This window comes from Phocoena phocoena, chromosome 4 (genome assembly GCF_963924675.1).
Source record: "Phocoena phocoena chromosome 4, mPhoPho1.1, whole genome shotgun sequence".
Taxonomy (NCBI): domain Eukaryota; kingdom Metazoa; phylum Chordata; class Mammalia; order Artiodactyla; family Phocoenidae; genus Phocoena; species Phocoena phocoena.
In genome coordinates, this window is record NC_089222.1 from 78,639,461 (window position 1) to 78,656,771 (window position 17,311).

At 37.8% G+C, this 17,311-nt stretch overlaps 1 protein-coding gene across 2 annotated transcripts in view; it reads right to left on the reverse strand.

Annotated features, from left to right (window-relative positions):
* Window positions 1-2,087: 2,087 nt before the first annotated feature.
* SLC15A2 (solute carrier family 15 member 2) overlaps window positions 2,088-17,311 on the reverse strand; it is a 35,620-nt gene continuing 20,396 nt past the window's right edge. The window contains exons 9-22 of one of the 2 annotated variants that reach the window (XM_065876544.1): window positions 17,071-17,157; window positions 16,808-16,897; window positions 16,543-16,587; window positions 15,442-15,474; window positions 14,626-14,714; window positions 13,424-13,505; window positions 12,719-12,853; window positions 11,631-11,795; window positions 11,431-11,477; window positions 9,705-9,815; window positions 8,938-9,034; window positions 3,276-3,422; window positions 2,599-2,703; window positions 2,088-2,269 (exon numbers count right to left, since the gene is read on the reverse strand). In XM_065876544.1, coding sequence (XP_065732616.1) covers window positions 2,093-2,269; window positions 2,599-2,703; window positions 3,276-3,422; window positions 8,938-9,034; window positions 9,705-9,815; window positions 11,431-11,477; window positions 11,631-11,795; window positions 12,719-12,853; window positions 13,424-13,505; window positions 14,626-14,714; window positions 15,442-15,474; window positions 16,543-16,587; window positions 16,808-16,897; window positions 17,071-17,157 — 1,410 coding nt within the window. In that variant the 3' untranslated portion in view covers window positions 2,088-2,092. The remainder of the gene's footprint in view (window positions 2,270-2,598; window positions 2,704-3,275; window positions 3,423-8,937; window positions 9,035-9,704; window positions 9,816-11,430; window positions 11,478-11,630; window positions 11,796-12,718; window positions 12,854-13,423; window positions 13,506-14,625; window positions 14,715-15,441; window positions 15,475-16,542; window positions 16,588-16,807; window positions 16,898-17,070; window positions 17,158-17,311) is intronic. The other variant, XM_065876545.1, reaches the window with a different exon arrangement.

The following is a 17,311-nucleotide window of genomic DNA, read 5'->3' on the forward strand; positions in this document are numbered from 1 at the left end:
CAGGGAAAGGATATTTTTCAGAAGTGGAAGAACAGTTGTGAAAGGACTGGACTACGCCCTGTGAAGAGCCATGAAAAAAAACTGAGAATCTTTAGCTTGATGAATACTTACTTGATGACTGAGGAGTCGACATGAAAATTCTCTCCAAATAGCAGAAATTCTGCTGCATAAAAGAGAGGTTTATGCTTATTCTTGTTAGCCATAAAGGAAAGAACCAATGGTAGGAGGTTCCAAAGAGAAAGCTTTCAGTTCAACACAAGGAAGAATTTCCTGCCAGCTTTCCCCAAGTCAGTGTTCTGCAGAACACTATATACCATGTGAAACTAAACAAAGTGTCTTGTGTCTTTACTGAAGGATATCTCAGAATCCTTAATATGCAAATGTTAAGAAGAAGATATTTATGCTTCATTTCCAAAAGTTATTTATCCATAAAAACTTTTATTCACAGAGCACTGTTACTATCTCTTGAAACAATAGTTCATAGAACAGATTGAGTTAAAGCTGCTCAAAAATGAACAGAGAATCTTCTGAAGAAGCACAGTCAGGTTCACATTAAGATATCTGTGGAAACTGGGTGGTGTTGCTGTCACTTCGGTACTTCGGAAAACTTGGTAACTAAGACTAGAGTATTAAAGCTTGGGAAACTTAAGCAACTTTCCTTGTTACATTTACAACGTGAGACTGACTCAACACAGTTCTAGATGAGAATAATGGAGCAAAACCAATGGAAATGAGGCTCTCTAGGACAACTGTTCTGAACTTTTCCCCAGCAATACACTGTAGAGTCATGATATTCCCGTGTCTGTCCACTGATTCATTCATTGTGTGCAAGGTAATATTTCTCAACTTCTTTCGCCAACACAGCAACAAACAAAAACCTGTCATGTTCTACCACTCCTTCCCTCAACCCCCACATTTTGTTAGAATCCTGATATGGGACCATGTCCCCCATGGAGCACTGCCATTTTAGAAGCTCAAACCTAGAGTATTAATATAACTTTTTTTTTTTTAATAAACAGGAAAATCTAGGCCTAAATGAAGAAATGGCATTTAAAATTTTTGGGAAAAGTAAAACAGGAAAAATTATCAAAACAGATCCACTACTTTGAGGCCAAAGGAAGTACTAATAAAAAAGGAAATTATATTCATAAAAATACTGTTGTTATTAAATACTTGTTGCAATAAGCAAGATGATGTAATAATAAGACAAAGCTGGCCCAACAACATTGAAAAGGCAGGGGTGGAAAATTATTAGTGTCTACACAGCTGTCCACAGGAGGGCGTACTCTAGGGCTTAAACATTGTAGTCCCTAAGAAGAATGTACACTGTAGAAGAAATGGCTCATCAGGACTTCTGCAATTTATACTTGTTCTCTTTTCCAGAGCCATGTTTACTATCTTTAATTTGGTTTCCAAATATCTATCAGTACTGAGAAAGGGGATTTGGGTTAGTGGATAAAATACTGTAATTATCAGAAAGATATATCTTCTCCTATGTGTTAATAAAATGTCATTTTGTTTCCTACTATCTGTACTGAAAAATTAACTACGGTCTTATCAAATCTGGATACCTGAGAAGCCAGGCCCTGGACCAGATCACACCAGACATACCAATTCTTGAGGTCCTTATACACAGTACAATTACACTGCTAATGAAGAAACTTGAAATACCATTTCTCTGTTATTCTGCAATGTTGCCTCTAAATCAGCACTTCAAAAAGTGGGGTCATCAGTTCTAAATGGCAGGTAAAACAATTCCTACATAACTTTGATAACCACAGAGACTAACCTCAAGCTTAAATTTGTGTTTTTCATGGCCATTTGGAGGTAGCAGGCCAGCTTCAGCAACACTACACAAGGTTTACCGAGTTCACTGAGAGATGGGAAGACATAGAGTCTCAGGGGACTTGCTATAATGTACTGAAAAACCCAGTCCTAGAACTGCCTCTATCATGGAAGAAAAATAGAGGAGATTAGCTCAGATATGACACCACTACTCTCTTCTAACCAAGTAGGAGTAAGAAATGCTTAAAGATGGTGATGGCCAAGATCAGAGTCAGGAATTGGGGTCTGGGCAGAGTCCAGGGAGTCATTAGAGCTTTGTCTTCTTGGTCTCCAGGTTGATCATGTTTCCTTGGATTTGGGGAATCTGCTTATCTGCTGACCCCTGAATATCCTCTAGCTTTATAGGAACATAGTAGTGGCCCATGATGGAGAAGATCAGGCAGACCACCAGCAGGAGGCAGGAAAACAAAATGAATTCGGCCCACTGCAGGAAGAAATACATATAAGAGAAGAATATGGAGAACCTGAAACTAAAGGGATCTTTATAGGATGAGGACTGGGGAGCAGATTTACCCAGGGTCACCTGTTTAGGAAGAGCTTTGGCAGAAGACAGGGCTCACTGGCCTTTCCTTGCATGGGCCTATGGTAGTCATTATTGCCACTTACATGTCTATTTTTCTGGCAAAGTCTGTGGGTATCTAATCCATCTCAAGTCAGAGGGCTGAGTGGGGAATGTGGGAGACAGAGGGGAGGGGGAAGAGAGAGCAGAGGAAGTTGGATAGACACGTGCTTCTGCTTCCCTTAGGTCCATACCTGTACCAGGCTGCTGAACTGTGCCACAATAAGCACGATGATGTTCCCAACTGCAACTGTCAACAACCAGGCTGCCTGGAGTACAGACTTCATGCTAGAGGGAGCCTACAGAGGACACAAATTTGTTAGTAAACAAACTCCCTACACCACCCTCATGCCCCATGCATCTAACCAGAAAACTTCTCCCACAAAAACTTCCCCTACTAAGTTCAGCTATCACATTGATTCAGGGGATGGTAATAATGTTCAGAGTAACAATAAGATGGAGCTCTTAACTGAATATTTTAATTCATTGTATCATAATCTTCATTACAACCCTAAGGGATAAGTTCTATTACTATTATTTTATACATAAAGAAAAATAGCACTAGAGAGATACACTTGCTCAAGGTTACACATTAGGTATGCAGCCAAAATCTGAATGTGGGCAGTTTGATTCCATAGCCCTTATTCTTAGTATTTAAGTATCCTTTTCTGGATTCCAAACAGCATAGGGATGCAGCCTGCCATTACCCTAGGAGTCAAGTTGATACTCTGTTCAGGACCATAAGGAATCTAAGGCCAAAAAATATGGAGACCTTGGCCAGGGTCACATACCTAATTAAGGCAGTGCCAGGATTAAAACTCCACCCTCTGAGCAACAGCTCCACCTCCACTTTCCACTTGCAAAAACCTACCTGAGAATAAGAAAACTCAAGTCCTGTGACAGAGAACATGACCTCCCCAGCTGTAACAAGGACATATTGTGGTAGCTGCCATGCGATGGACATTTTGTTGGCTGGGATATATTCCATCTTCCAGGCCTGAGGACCCTGACCGGTGCTCTTAGTGAGGGAAAGAAGAAATGGGCTTGTCAGGAGTCTCAAGTAAATATTCCTGGCCTAAAACATTTTATGGTCTTATATCCATCCCCTCATTGTATTTTCATCCTTGTGCTACCAAGCAATTTCTACACAATTTCAGTTTTTTGAAATTCCTTTCAGTAACACTGAACTCACTTGCCTGACTTCAGTCAATCAAATACCATTACTGCAGAGCCCTTAAATGGTAGACTATTTTGATACTGTACTTTAGATTCCCACCATTTTGACCTACTGGGTATTTTGATCCTGGCCAACATTTTAAATGTAAAATGGCATCTGAATTATACAAACACAATGAATTTTCAGAAGAGCATGTACTTAAGAAAAGTTTAACTCCTTGTTAAATTTTCTATGTAAATACAGTTAAACTATTTCTAACATTTTCCATTTAAATATCTATTTTACTAAAATTACTTTTATCAAAATGAGTTATTTTCTTGGTAACCCTTACATTGAAGATTTTCTTGATCAATGTTTTAAAATCCATATCAAATACCACTTGCTATGTTGAATTCTATTTATTAGCCATTATTTTTGAACTCAAATCTTACACATTCAAATTTTGTCAAAAAGATGCAATTTTTCTGTGAAATTTTGGTCAAAAAGAAATCTTTTCAGGGTCAACTTTTTGTTATTAATGTTACCAATATACACGATTCTACAATTCTTTTTTCGTCTAAAATTACTTTTATTACATGCAGGTTTTTAGCTGTAGTTGGTTTTATTTTAAATAGATTATATTTACTAATATTTCTTACAATAATTGAATTAAATTTTTGGAATTATGTATTTTTGTTGGAGTAAAACCCAGTTATTAGGTAGTAAGTGTTTTTAAATAGCCAGTGTAATATCTGGATATATCATGAGATAAAAATAGCAGAGCTAAAACATATAGGTCAAAAGTCCCTAAAATCAAGAGTCTTTGATGTCCACATGCCCTTGATTCTCTGAGTCAAAAGCCATTGCGTTCGAAGTGTAGTAAGGCAAATGTTGTTTTAGTTGGTAATGTGAACAATACCTGGGCATATATTTGGGTTTTCTTAGCCTAAGAGAAGACTGTGACCTAAGCTTGTAAATCAAGGTCACATTCTCAAATACCCACAGGCAGGTAATTAACTAAACAAAGCAGGCTGAATGGGAATGATAGGGACTATGGTGAACTGGACAGCCCAACCCCATCTAAAGTGTACAGCCACTATAGCACCAGCCAACTGACATGGTAATACCTGTTATAGAATCTTCTGATTTTGTTTTTAAGAAATATAAGGAATACAGTTTCTTAGGTAAAATCACTTGAATTTTAAATATTGTCAATTAATAATAATTATTTTTATTTTTGTCAAGACTGTACAGACCAAACAAAACAGGACTACGTGAGGAACTGGGCCCTTAGGCCTCTAATATATGATCCGTACTCTAGATGCTTATTATCCTGGCATTCAGAAACAAAATATATAGCCTCTATCTTGAGCAGTATATGAGAGACAGAAGGAAAACACCAGGAATGCAAGTGTTATGGGTTGAGTTGTGTCCCTCTAAAACTCATATGTTGAAGTCCTAACCCCTAGTACCTGAGAATGTGACCTTATTTAGAAATAGGGTTGTTACAGATAGTAGTCAAGTTAAAATGAGGTCACTAGGGTGGGCTCTAATCTAATGTGACTGGTGTCCTCATAGGAGAAATTTGAACATAGACAAACATACAGGGAGAACTCCATGAGAAGATGAAGGCAGAGACTGGAGTGATTCTTTTACATAACAAGAAACACCAAATACTGCCAGAAAACCACTAGAAGCTAAAGGAAGCTAAATGAAACAGATTCTTTTTTTTTTTTTTTTTTGGTACACGGGCCTCTCACTGTTGCGGCCTCTCCCGTTGCAGAGCACAGGCTCTGGACGCGCAGGCCCAACGGCCACGGCCCACGGGCCCAGCCGCTCCGCGGCATGTGGGATCCTCCCGGACTGGAGCACGAACCCGCGTCCCCTGCATTGGCAGGCAGACTCTCAACCACTGTGCCACCTGGGAAGCCCCGAAACAGATTCTTTCTCACAGCTCTCAGAAGGAACCAGCTCTACCAACACCTTGATCTTGTACTTCTAGCCTTTATGACTATAAGGAAATAAATTTCTGTTGATAAAGCCATTCAGCTTGTGGTACTTTGTTACAGCAGCCCTAGAAAACTAATACAGCTAGGTCGGTTTAACATCAGAAAATCAATTAATATAATACACCATATCAATAGAAAACCATATGATTATCTTAATAGACACAGAAAAAGCATTTGACAAAATTCAACCTCCCCCCTTCATAGTAAAAAACAAACAAAACCCACAACAAACTAGGAATAGAAGGGAACTTAACCTGATACCTGATAAATACCTATGAAAACCCCACAGCTAACATACTTAGTGATTAAAGAATGAATGCTTTCCCCCTAAGAGTATGTCTACTCTCACCACTTCTATTCAATACTGTATTGGAGGTTCAAGCAAGAGCAATTAGTCAAGAAAAAGAAATAAAAGTCATCCACACTGAAAAGAAAGAAGTAAAGCTTCTTTATGCAGATGACAGGATCTTGTATGTAGAAAGTCCTAAGGGATCCACTAAAAAACTATTAAAACTATCAAATGAGTTCAGTAAGGTTGCAAGACACAAGATCAATATCAATTGTATTTCTACATATTTGCAATGAACAATCTAAAAATGAAATTAGGAAAATGGTTACATTAGCAACAGCAAAATAAAGAATAAAATACTTAGGAACAAATTTAACAAAATAAATGTAAAACCTATACTCTAAAAACTACAAAATATTGTTGAAAAATTTAGGTCTTAAAGAAGACCTAAATAAATGGAAAAACATCTCATGTTCACTGACCAGGAGACAGTATTGTTAAGATAGCAAAACTCCTCAAAATCACCTACAGATTCAGTGCAATCCCTCTCAAAAATCCCAGCTGGCTTCTGATCCTAAGCTGATCCTAAAATTCATATGAAAATTCATGGAACCCATAATAGCCAAATCAATCTTTAAAGGGAAGAACTAAGTTGAAAAACTCATACTTCTTGATTTTGAAATTTACTACAAAATAACAGTAATGAAGAGATTATTGTACTGGCACAAGAATAAATATATAGATCAATAGAATAGAACTGAGAATCCAGAAATAAGCCCTCACATTTCTGGTCAATTGACTTTTGACAAGAATGTCAAGACCATTTAACGGGAAAAGATGAGTCTTCAACAAATTGTGCTGGGACAACTGGATATTCACATACAAAAGAATGCAGTTAAGCCCCAAGCTCACATCATATACAAAAATGAACTCAAAATGGATTAAAGACCTAAATATAAGAGGTAAAACTATAAAACTCTTAAAGGAAAATAATGAGCATAAATCTTCATGACACTGGATTTGGCAATGGTTTCTTAGATGTAACACCAAAAGCACAAGCAACCAAAGAAAAAAATTGATAAACTGAACATCATAAAGATTAAAAATGTTTGTACTTCAGTGGACACCATTAAGGAAGTTAAAAAGACAACCTATTGAATGGGAGGAAATATTTGCAAATCATATATCTGATAATGGACTTATGTTTAAAATATATAAGGAATGCTTACAACTCAACACAACCCAATTAGAAATTGGGCAAAGAATTTGAATAGACATTTCTCCAAAGCAGATTACAAATGGCCAAAAAGTACATAAAAAGGTGCTCAACATCATTAGTCATCAGGAAAATATAAATAAAAACCACAATGAAATACCATTTCATACCTACTAGGATGGCTATAATTAAGAAGATAGAAAAACAAGTGTTGGCAAAGATGTAGAAAAATTGCCACCTTCTATTGGTGGGAATGTTAAATGTACGTTCACTTTGGAAAAGTCTAGCAGTTCCTCAAATGGTTAAACATAGAGTTACCATGTGACCCAACAACTCCACCCAAGAGAAGTGAAAATATATGTCCACACAAAAACTTGTACATGAATGTTCGTAACAACGTTATTTATGTTAGTCAGAAGGTGAAAACAACCAAATGTTCATCAACTGATGAATACATGAATAAAATGTGTTATACCTATACAATGGAATATTATTGGGCAATAAAAAGAAATGAAGTACTGATGTATGCTACGTGAATGAACCTTAAAAAATATGCTAAATGAAACAATCCAGATACAAAAGGCCACATGTTATATCATTCCATTTATACGAAATAGGCAAATTTATAGAGACTGAAAGTAAACAAGTGGTTGCTAGGGCTAGAGGGTATGGGAGGGAATAGTGAGTAACTGCTAATGAATATGGGGCTTCTTTTTGGAATAATGAAAATGTTCTAAAATTACACAACTCTGTGAATTTATTAAAAACCATTGAACATATATTATTGAAAATATATTCTATATATGTATTGAATATACAATATATATTGAATATGTTAATGCATTGAAAACCATTATACACTTTAAGTGGGTGAACTGTATGGTATATGACTTATATCTTAATAAAGCTGTAATAAAAAATGGCATACTAAAGATATCATGCTAATTAATTAAAATTAAAAAAACTTTACAGATTATTCTCATCACACTTCTAGAAATTTTCCATCTTTTCCTTATTCACTGTCTTCTTTTTATATTTAATACAATGTCAAAAGTAATGAAATAGGGCTTCCCTGGTGGCACAATGGTTAAGAGTCCACCTGCCGATGCAGGAGACATGGGTTCATGCCCCGGTCCGGGAAGATCCCACATACTGTGGAGTGGCTGGGCCCATAAGCCATGGTCACTGAGCCTGTGCGTCTGGAGCGTGTGCTCCACAACGGGAGAGGCCACAGCAGTGAGAGGCCCGTGTACCGCAAAAAAAAAAAAAAAGTATTGAAATAAAATTAGAAGCAAGATTCACATCAGAATTAAAATTCAGAGGTGTCATGTCCTGAGTGCTGAGACAATTGCTTTTGATGGAGCACAGTTAATTCAGCCCCCAAACTTTGTGTAGAGACTGACATTTGTTACCAGTCTTGGTATTTCAGACTGTGATATGCTAGCAGATCAGTTTCCAAGGAGCTAGGAGACCCACATGTGGAGTCAGTCAAGAAGACCTAAACAATTTTTGTTTTCTTGGGGCCATAATGAGACTGCAGCAAACCATGTCACCTCATAGCAATGACTCAAGATAAATTATGTCTACCATTCCCCAAGACCCTGTGCCTGTTGCCAATGTTATCTCTTTTAAGTCCTCATGGAGACCTTAGTAGGTTTTCTAAAGTCACTATAGAAACTATCACCGTTCACTAGAAATAAGTATGTGATGCTGTCTTGCCACAGAGTCTTATTTGGGTCCCATGACAGATACAGATTCAGATAGATATAGATTTATATATATAGATATGATATAGTTATACAGACATAAATATAGATACAGATATATGGAAGGAGAGAGTAAGGGTGGCCATGAGCTACTTACATTAGTAATAACAAACAGATAAGCTGCACCAAAGTCTAGTAGACCCAAATTCAGTGAAAAGTCCTCATTTTTTGTTCTACAAGGCACTGCAGAATATCTGGAACAGGACAATTTTAGGTTAGAATCGACATTACAGTTTAGAAAAGCATTCCCATCTCTGGAGGAAAGAGAGATTTCATCTCTCTACTGATGGTGAATCAATCAGCAAAGCTACCATTTCTCTTTGAGGAGAGAAGTCTCAGAGTGAATTATTTTCATGCCAGGTTTTTTCTACCCCTGATCTGAGCTTTTCATTGTCTGTTGGCTAATTTTTTTTTAAACCTTAAACCTGAATGCAGAAGGCACAAATTGTCTTCTTTTGTGAACTTCAGTCTCTAAGTCTTCTCATCTAAATTTTAAGAATTTTTCTCTTCTAAGTTTTATGAATTAGTGGAACAGCATAAAACAGTGAACCTGAAAGCATAAGCTTGAACGAGGTATTAATAGGAGTTACCAAAGGGTAGGAGTGGGAGCCAGTAATAAACTGGCAAACCTCCCAGAGATGGCCTTGTTGACTATACAGTATGGCCTTTACAACAAGCATGGTCTCAATATATCTATGCAGAAAAAGGTGAGACTGAGGGAAGGAGGCAAAGGTTGAAAGAGAGCAGGAATCTGTGTATATTTAAAATTAGCTGAGATATACCTAATCCTCCCACCTATATGCAAAGAAAGCATTTAAAAAACAGTTGTTGATAAAAGTAAAATTACAAGGGTAATGCTCTTACTCTCCTCTTTGCACAGTTCTGTAAGCAGACACACCATAGTCTGCTTCAACACCGAGGGAGGTATCTGTACCCAGGGAGATGTTGATCTCTTCATGCAAAGTGTTAACAAACCTAAGGGTAGAGACATTGTTACAGATCAGACAGACTCTCCCACCTGATAAAAGGGCAGGGGCCTTTTCTGTTTTGTTTACTGCTATATGCCTAGTGCCTAGAATAGTGGCTGGCACATAAAAGGTACATGATGTATATTGTTAACTGTGTGAATAAATGAGCTCACATGTAAGAAGCAATCAGTAGTCTTAGCTGTCCCTAACTTTTTCTTTCCTCAGGTATTAGCTTTTTATCTGCCACACTCTCACCTGATTTCAGCTGGGATGACACTATTGTGATCACCCATGGCAGTCTGAGTCTCCTTACTAACCTACCTTAGGTGCACCTAATTTCTTTCCGTCTTCTAATGGTGTAATTCATCAACTGAGACTCCACTAAGAAAAATAATTATGTGTGTGTGTATGTGTGTATATATATATATATATATATATATATATATGTATATGTATAAATACGTACCAGTATTTATATAAAACTGATACTTTATCCTCTTACAAATGAAGTCTGATTTGACTTATGCAAAACTCAGACTTCCAGCCCACAGTAGGTTGAGCTATCATTGTTTTGGGTCTGCAGATAACCCTGGACTCTTCCAGAACCATCTTTCTAGTCTTTTGAACCCGGGCTGCTAAATTTCTCCCTCAGTTTGGGTTTCTGGTAGCATTTGCATTGGTCCCTGGCCCATGGGATTAGAAGGGCAGTTCCCTCTAAAATCCTTGGTATTGATTTCTGGACATTCAATCATCCTGCACTAACCTAGAAATTGCTCCCTTTCATCCTTCCTGGAGGTTCCCATTGCTCTCTGACCCAGGGAAGTCCTATCCTCATTGTTGTCTTACTTATTTTTGATCTGTTTACTTTTTCTGAAGCTGCATATGCAAAAGCAGATTATTATGACTGTTCCACCCTTCAGTGAAATTCAAACTTTTTATTGAAAGCTCTCCTCTAAAATGCTATTCTCAACAGCAACCATCTAATCTTGATGGCCATAGGCACATGCATCTGTCTATTTCATGTCAGATTCCTGCCCCAGTGAGCAGGTGACCCCTTCAAGGTTCCATTTCTGTAAATGTCCCAGGCTGTCTAACAAGACCTTCAGCCTTATCTAGATTCAAAACCAAGTCTTTTGACTTCAAGTGTGTTGCCTTTACTAAACCATGAGGCCCCTATAGGTTTATTTTAAATTTTACTTAAAAAACACAGTAACTATAAAAGATATTCAACTACCAATAACGAAGGGAGGATTATTTGCTTACTTCTAAATTTCTCTCTGGTGATCACAGAGAGGAAAGAATTCAGTTATTTTCCTAAGAGCAAGATAAGTGGATAAAATTCAGCAGAAGAGATTTATGTTGCAGAGCACAGGAGGCGTACATAAATACAGGGTCATCTTTGAATACCACATGAGAAAGCAAGCCAAAAGACTTGGTTTTGAATCTATGCTTCTCACTGCCCTGGGAAATGCCTTCTGACACTAATTTTCTTGACATTCTAGGAAGAGAATCCCTGTACAAGACAAGTAGAATGTGAAGTCTCTTCATGTGAAGCCCCACAGATCAGAAGAGACCCAAGATTCAAGAGAACAGAGAGGCCTGGGTCTCCTTGGCATCCAAACCTCATGGCTGTCATCCCATTGGTTGTTTTGTTTTCTTCATCCTTTACCTACAATAGAGGGAAGTAAACATCAGTTACAGCTGACAAGAGGGAACTGATAATCAGAAACTTTGATCATCATTCATATCCTTGGTAAGATATTGATGAGCCCAGTCATTGTACTCTAAGATAATTTGGAAACTAGGCCATTCCTCAACTTACCATCATGCTAGAAATACTTTTCCCATCTTCTCGAATGATCAGAGTGTACCATTTTTTCTCCTCCACAGAATGCTCAGTGTAGACAGACAAATTGTGATATTTCAGTTGGAAGTGGAAATTCTGGCTTTTTGTCTTCAGGTGGAGTTTGGAATAGTGTGGCATTTTCTATAGAATGAAGATCCTGTCACACTCACCTTCTACCCCATCTTGGACATCACAATCTCATAGTAACCCAGGGCAGGTGACCTCATTAGATACTTTCAACATTACCCTTTAACCTAGTAATTCCATTTCTAGAAATATACCACAGGAGTAATTAGAGACTTGAATAAAGATTTATGAGTACGGATGTTCATTATAGAATTATGTATAATAACAAAAAAATTAAATACCTATAAGGAAATATTTTACTAAGCCATGTTATATCCACAGAATAGAATATTATGTATCCATTAAAATCACATTCTCAAAGTTTACCTAAGGGCATGGGAAAATGCTTATGATGGTTAATGTTAACAAAAAATCAAGGTCAATACAGCATATAGTGTTTCAACACTTTTTCAAAATTTGTTTATTCATTTATACAAAAATGCTAACTATGATTATCTCCATGTGATGGATTTATAGGTGGGTTTTATATCTTTTGACATACTCCCCAATTTTCTACAATAAATGTGTATTACTTTTATTGTTTAAAAAATATTTTTAAATGAATATTTCTGAATATGTATAATATAGTAGTGAAACTATGCAAGCCAAACTCTTCCACAGGGTGTGTGTTACAAGGCAGTTTGAAATAATAACACAAATTACAACCTATTGAGAGACATTATGCTAAGCACTTTACATATAATATTTATCCTTACAACAGCTTATGACATAAAAATTATTGCCATTTTACAGATGCTAAAACTGAGGCTTAGAGATCAAATAACTTGTTCAGGGTCTTATAGCTAGGGAATGGCAGAACCAGGAACTGGACTGGGGCAGTTTGACTCCCCAAGTGCATGCTCTTCACCACTGTATTATGCTGCTGCCTTGGCACATAATCTGAATGTGTTTCTGATTCATTCAAGTCCATACGTCACCTGAAAGGATTTGACAGACTCTGCCAACAGAGAGTTGTTTTCATCTCCCAGCACTGTAACCTTCACCTCATTATCTGCCAGATTCAAGACTTGTAGGAAAATCTCTTGGGAATCTGGTTGGGGTGGGACCATTTCCTTAGGACAGAGAACACATGTTAGAATTACCAACAAATAACCCTTCAGATACCATGAAAACACATACCTCAGTCCTTTCTCGACAGCCTAGCTGTCAGGAGGACACAGTTTCCTACCTCTAAAGAGCATTTGGCTTAGAAAACTCTGAAGGCAGTTTGGAGGGGGAAAACACCAGCTCAATATAGCAAGCACTGATGCCAGGTAACAAACTCCATGACTTTTGACTCAGCTGTGGCCTCATACATCATTCCCTAATAGTGGCTATTCAATCTGCCAAAAGTTATTTGTTTGAGTGTCTGGTAAGCTATCTAAGAGATGGTTATATATCTTGGATACCGGTGTTTGGAAATTCCTTGACAATATACTCTGAATCACTCAGGTGGGAGGTGGGCTTCATTTTGCACTGCTGCTTTACCCCTGTATCTACTCATTGACCACAAACACTTATTGTGCACCTTCTTTAAAACAGGTACTGTGCTTAGGGCCCAGAAAATCAAGATTGAACAAGTCAGAAAAGTGAACAAAATAGGTATGGTCCTACCCTCATGGCTTCAGATTTATTGTACTCACATTAATTTTTATCTCTACAGTAGCAGCAACTGCAAAGGCCAGGCATGCTAGGATCATACCAACAGCCATTTTCCTAAGTGATCTATAGGGGAAAGAAAGAGACAATTATAGCTAAACTCTCTAGACTCTAAAGAATAAAATCTAAACCCCCTAAGCTTAGCTAATTTGGTCCCAATTACTTCTCAAAGTATTGCCTCCCCTTCATATAACCTTCTTTCTACTTTTACTTGAGTCATACTGAATTGTTCTCTGTAATGCACCAAATTTTTCCCTCTATCTTTGCTTATGATTTTTTTATCCATTATGTCATAATAACAAAAATAATAGTAATATAGCCAGATTTACTGAACATTTACCATATACCAGTCACTATATATTATTACCTCCTTTTCCTCTCCTTCAGAAGTCTTTCATGACCCTGGCCTCTCTCTTCCATCTCTGCATTTCCCTGGCACTTTGCTTTCCTTCTTAGGGCACTTAACATATTTCACCTTGTTGCAATAATTAACCTTGCATATTTTCTAGCTTCCTTACTAAAGAGTAAACTCCTTAAGAGCAAGATTTGTGCTTTTACATTTGCATAGCACTTGGTGCTGAACTCAATAAACTGCTCAATGAATGAGTAAATGACAAAAGGTCATCTGAATATGGTAAGTGGTTACCAAAAGGAAATTGCTATTAAATCAGAAATTAGAGAAAACTTAACACCCTCCTCTGTCAAACTTTACAAAAAATAACACTTCTATTTAGAAGGGGGGGAAAGCAGTAATTAGGGACAATTCTATCCCCACTCTTATGAGGTCCCCCATTTGTTTCATAGGGACAGTGGAAGATTTAAAGGGATTAGTTATCCTCAAAGGCTCTGGACTTCTTTGAAGAGGCAACTTTCAAGAACAAAGCAACAAGTTGGTTTAGGAGCCTAATCTCACACACTTTTTGACTTCCCATGAAGTATAGTCCTAACTCTTCAACATCACATACGTAAGTCTGCAGTAATGGCTTGGACTCTCTATCATAAGAATTAATTAGATCTAATTCCCGTCCTTCAGTATTAACAGGCGTTTAATCTAACATGGATAAACAGAAGCAGAAAAATGATAAATCAAAACAAATCATCACTAAGTAGAAAAGATATTGACTCTTTATCATACTGGGCAAATGTTGAGTCAGTTTGGAGCAACATAGGCATAGTGAGCACTTACGTGAAGTTAATGCCACACTTGGAGACCAGAGGATAAATGACAAGGTCAAACAATGGGATGAAGATAAGAACCAAAAAGGGATTTAGTACCTGTAACACCATGGTAAAAGGGATTAGTTACAATGTTCTTCTATCATGAGTGTGAGCATGTGCTCTCATTTGCATGTGTGCACTCTCTCTCACATCCAAACACACTTTCATCATACTATGTACAGAATGATTCCACATCCTTCAGTCTCTTTACACCCAAGACTCTATTTCCCCTGCATAGCACATTATCTTCCAAATATCCCAAGGAACCAGTTTCACTCTGAACCTGTTTTTCTGTCAATCAACTGGGAGCTTTCCCCTCCCATTTTCACTTATCTTCTTCAGCACCACAGCCAAGGGAAAAATGTCATGGCCAGGAGAAAGGAATGAGAGAAGGAAGAATTGGGGATTGTTGAACAAGAGTTTAAAAAGATACCTGGGAGTCACCAATAAACAGAGATTCTGATTTTGTTGCTCACACAACAAAGCCTTATACTTTCTTTGACAATATTTCCATGATACTTGACATGGAAAAAAAATCCAGTGCTTATACTTTCCCTGTGAGGTCAAAACTCAGTCTCCCTGGAGTTGATCAGGAGCTACTTACTTAACAGAGGACGTGAAAGAGAAGTGTGGGGCTTAAAGAGAATATTTTCATTCCTATGTTTAGCTCTCCTCAGCATACAAGGAAAAAAGCATCAAATTATGGTTGGTAATCCTACTACTACAGGTAATGGTGTAGATGAGGAAAGAAATAAGTACCCGGGACTATAGAGAAGTCTCCTACCTGCATCTGGTCAGGCTGAAGCACAAAAAAACCCTGAAACATGATAACAAATCACATTAAGATGGTGGCCTAAAGACAAAAAAAAAAGCCTAGATCAACCATCTTGCTAATTAGCAGGTGAGAAGCTTAAGGTAAAATCCATCAGGTCTTTGGTTTAGGATCACTATTATCCTTGTAAGGGTATGCCAGGGGTGGGGGTGGGGTGGGGGGGGGGAAAGAGACTGGAAATGGCTTTAGGCTATGTCTCCTGAAGGCAGATGGGCTTAAGGGAGAATCTTATTTTCTGTTCACTATGCTTTCTTTAACTTGAAAGAGAATAAAGTCAGTGTGTTTTTTATTAATCTCAGTAACTGCAGTCGTAGGTGGTAATATGACGGACAAGACATCATGGTTAGGGTGAAGACTCCCACTGACACACAGTGTTTCTGAAGTTGTTCTCCAGGAGGTCAAAAAGAGGACAAACATGGTAAATCCTGGACAGCCAGGGGAAGGAAAAAGGTGAAATTATATTAAGCAGGCTCCAAACAGACTGGCATCATAAAACCCTGGCATCATTCCACCCTGCCCTCTTCACAACTGAGATGATAGAAAAACAATACAATAATCTAGGAAGTGGGAACAAATGAGAGAAGCGTTTTTGCCAATGAATGGAAATTGGAAAAAGAGGAAATAATGTTCACAATTTTCCCGTTATTTCTGTATCCATGTACAAAATACCCCACCCCTGGGTCCTCTGCTGTTAGCCCTGCCTAAGAGATGGTGTCAATTGTGTTGTAACAGCAATCAAACCTGCTGTTCCCTGGCCAGGCTTAGATGGAAGAAAACATCCACTTCCCCAGGCTCTATCACTTCATTTGCTATCCTCTCAATGCTTCTTTGTATACATTTAAACCTTTCCATCCTTACATTTCTGATTTCTAAAGATTCTGCTTTTTATTTCTAGATTTGCTTTCTTTATTTTGCCTACTCAGTATCTTCATGCTAAAGGCACATCTATTATGATCTTATGTCAGTTTTCAGGCAAAAACACAAAGAAATTTCTCCTTAATATGGATTATAAAGAAAATGATAGACTTCTCTGGAAAAATCTCTGCTACTCACCAAATTCCCATTCATCCTGGTGGCTTGCAAGGTCCATCGTGAGCCCTAGGGCAAACAGATGCTATTAAAAGAAATCTTTTTCTCTGAGAGGGAAGGGGCTGGAGGAAGGGGTAGGTTTCAAAAGAACTCTTCTTTTTTTTTTTAACATCTTTATTAGAGTATAATTGTTTTACAATGGTGTGTTAGTTTCTGCTGTATAACAAAGTGAATCAGCTATACGTATACATATATTCCCATGTCCCCTCCCTCGTGTCTCCATTCTTACCTGCTGATCCAAAAGAGCCCAGAACATGGGCAATGGGATATAAAGAAATAGTACCCTGGTCAGTGCCTTCACATCCATAATGAGCTGCCTCTGCAAGAAGGGGTGAGAAGGAACAGGCTGAATTGCCAGATAGGGTTTTCTTGCTTACAGTAGAAGTGGCCCAGAACAGTAAGAGAAGAGGTCAAATACAGCAGGAGGGAATCAGTTTGGACATTAGGAAAGACTACATGGAGGCATCAGATGTTTCTGCAGTTCCAGCTTACTGGGTATTTCTCAGCTGCCCAGTCCAGCCAGTGCTCTCGCTTCGGAATGTCCACAGAACGGTTCTTGAAACGGTTGGAAATGGCAAACTAGGGCAGAGCGTAGATATCAGAGGAGAGACCAAAAAAACATCCCCTGCTTTTTCCAATTCATTATCTCTTCCCTCAAACACACATAACTCTTAAGTGACTTACTCCAACCTTTTGATTTCATCAGGCATTGAATTTCAGAATATTTCAAATC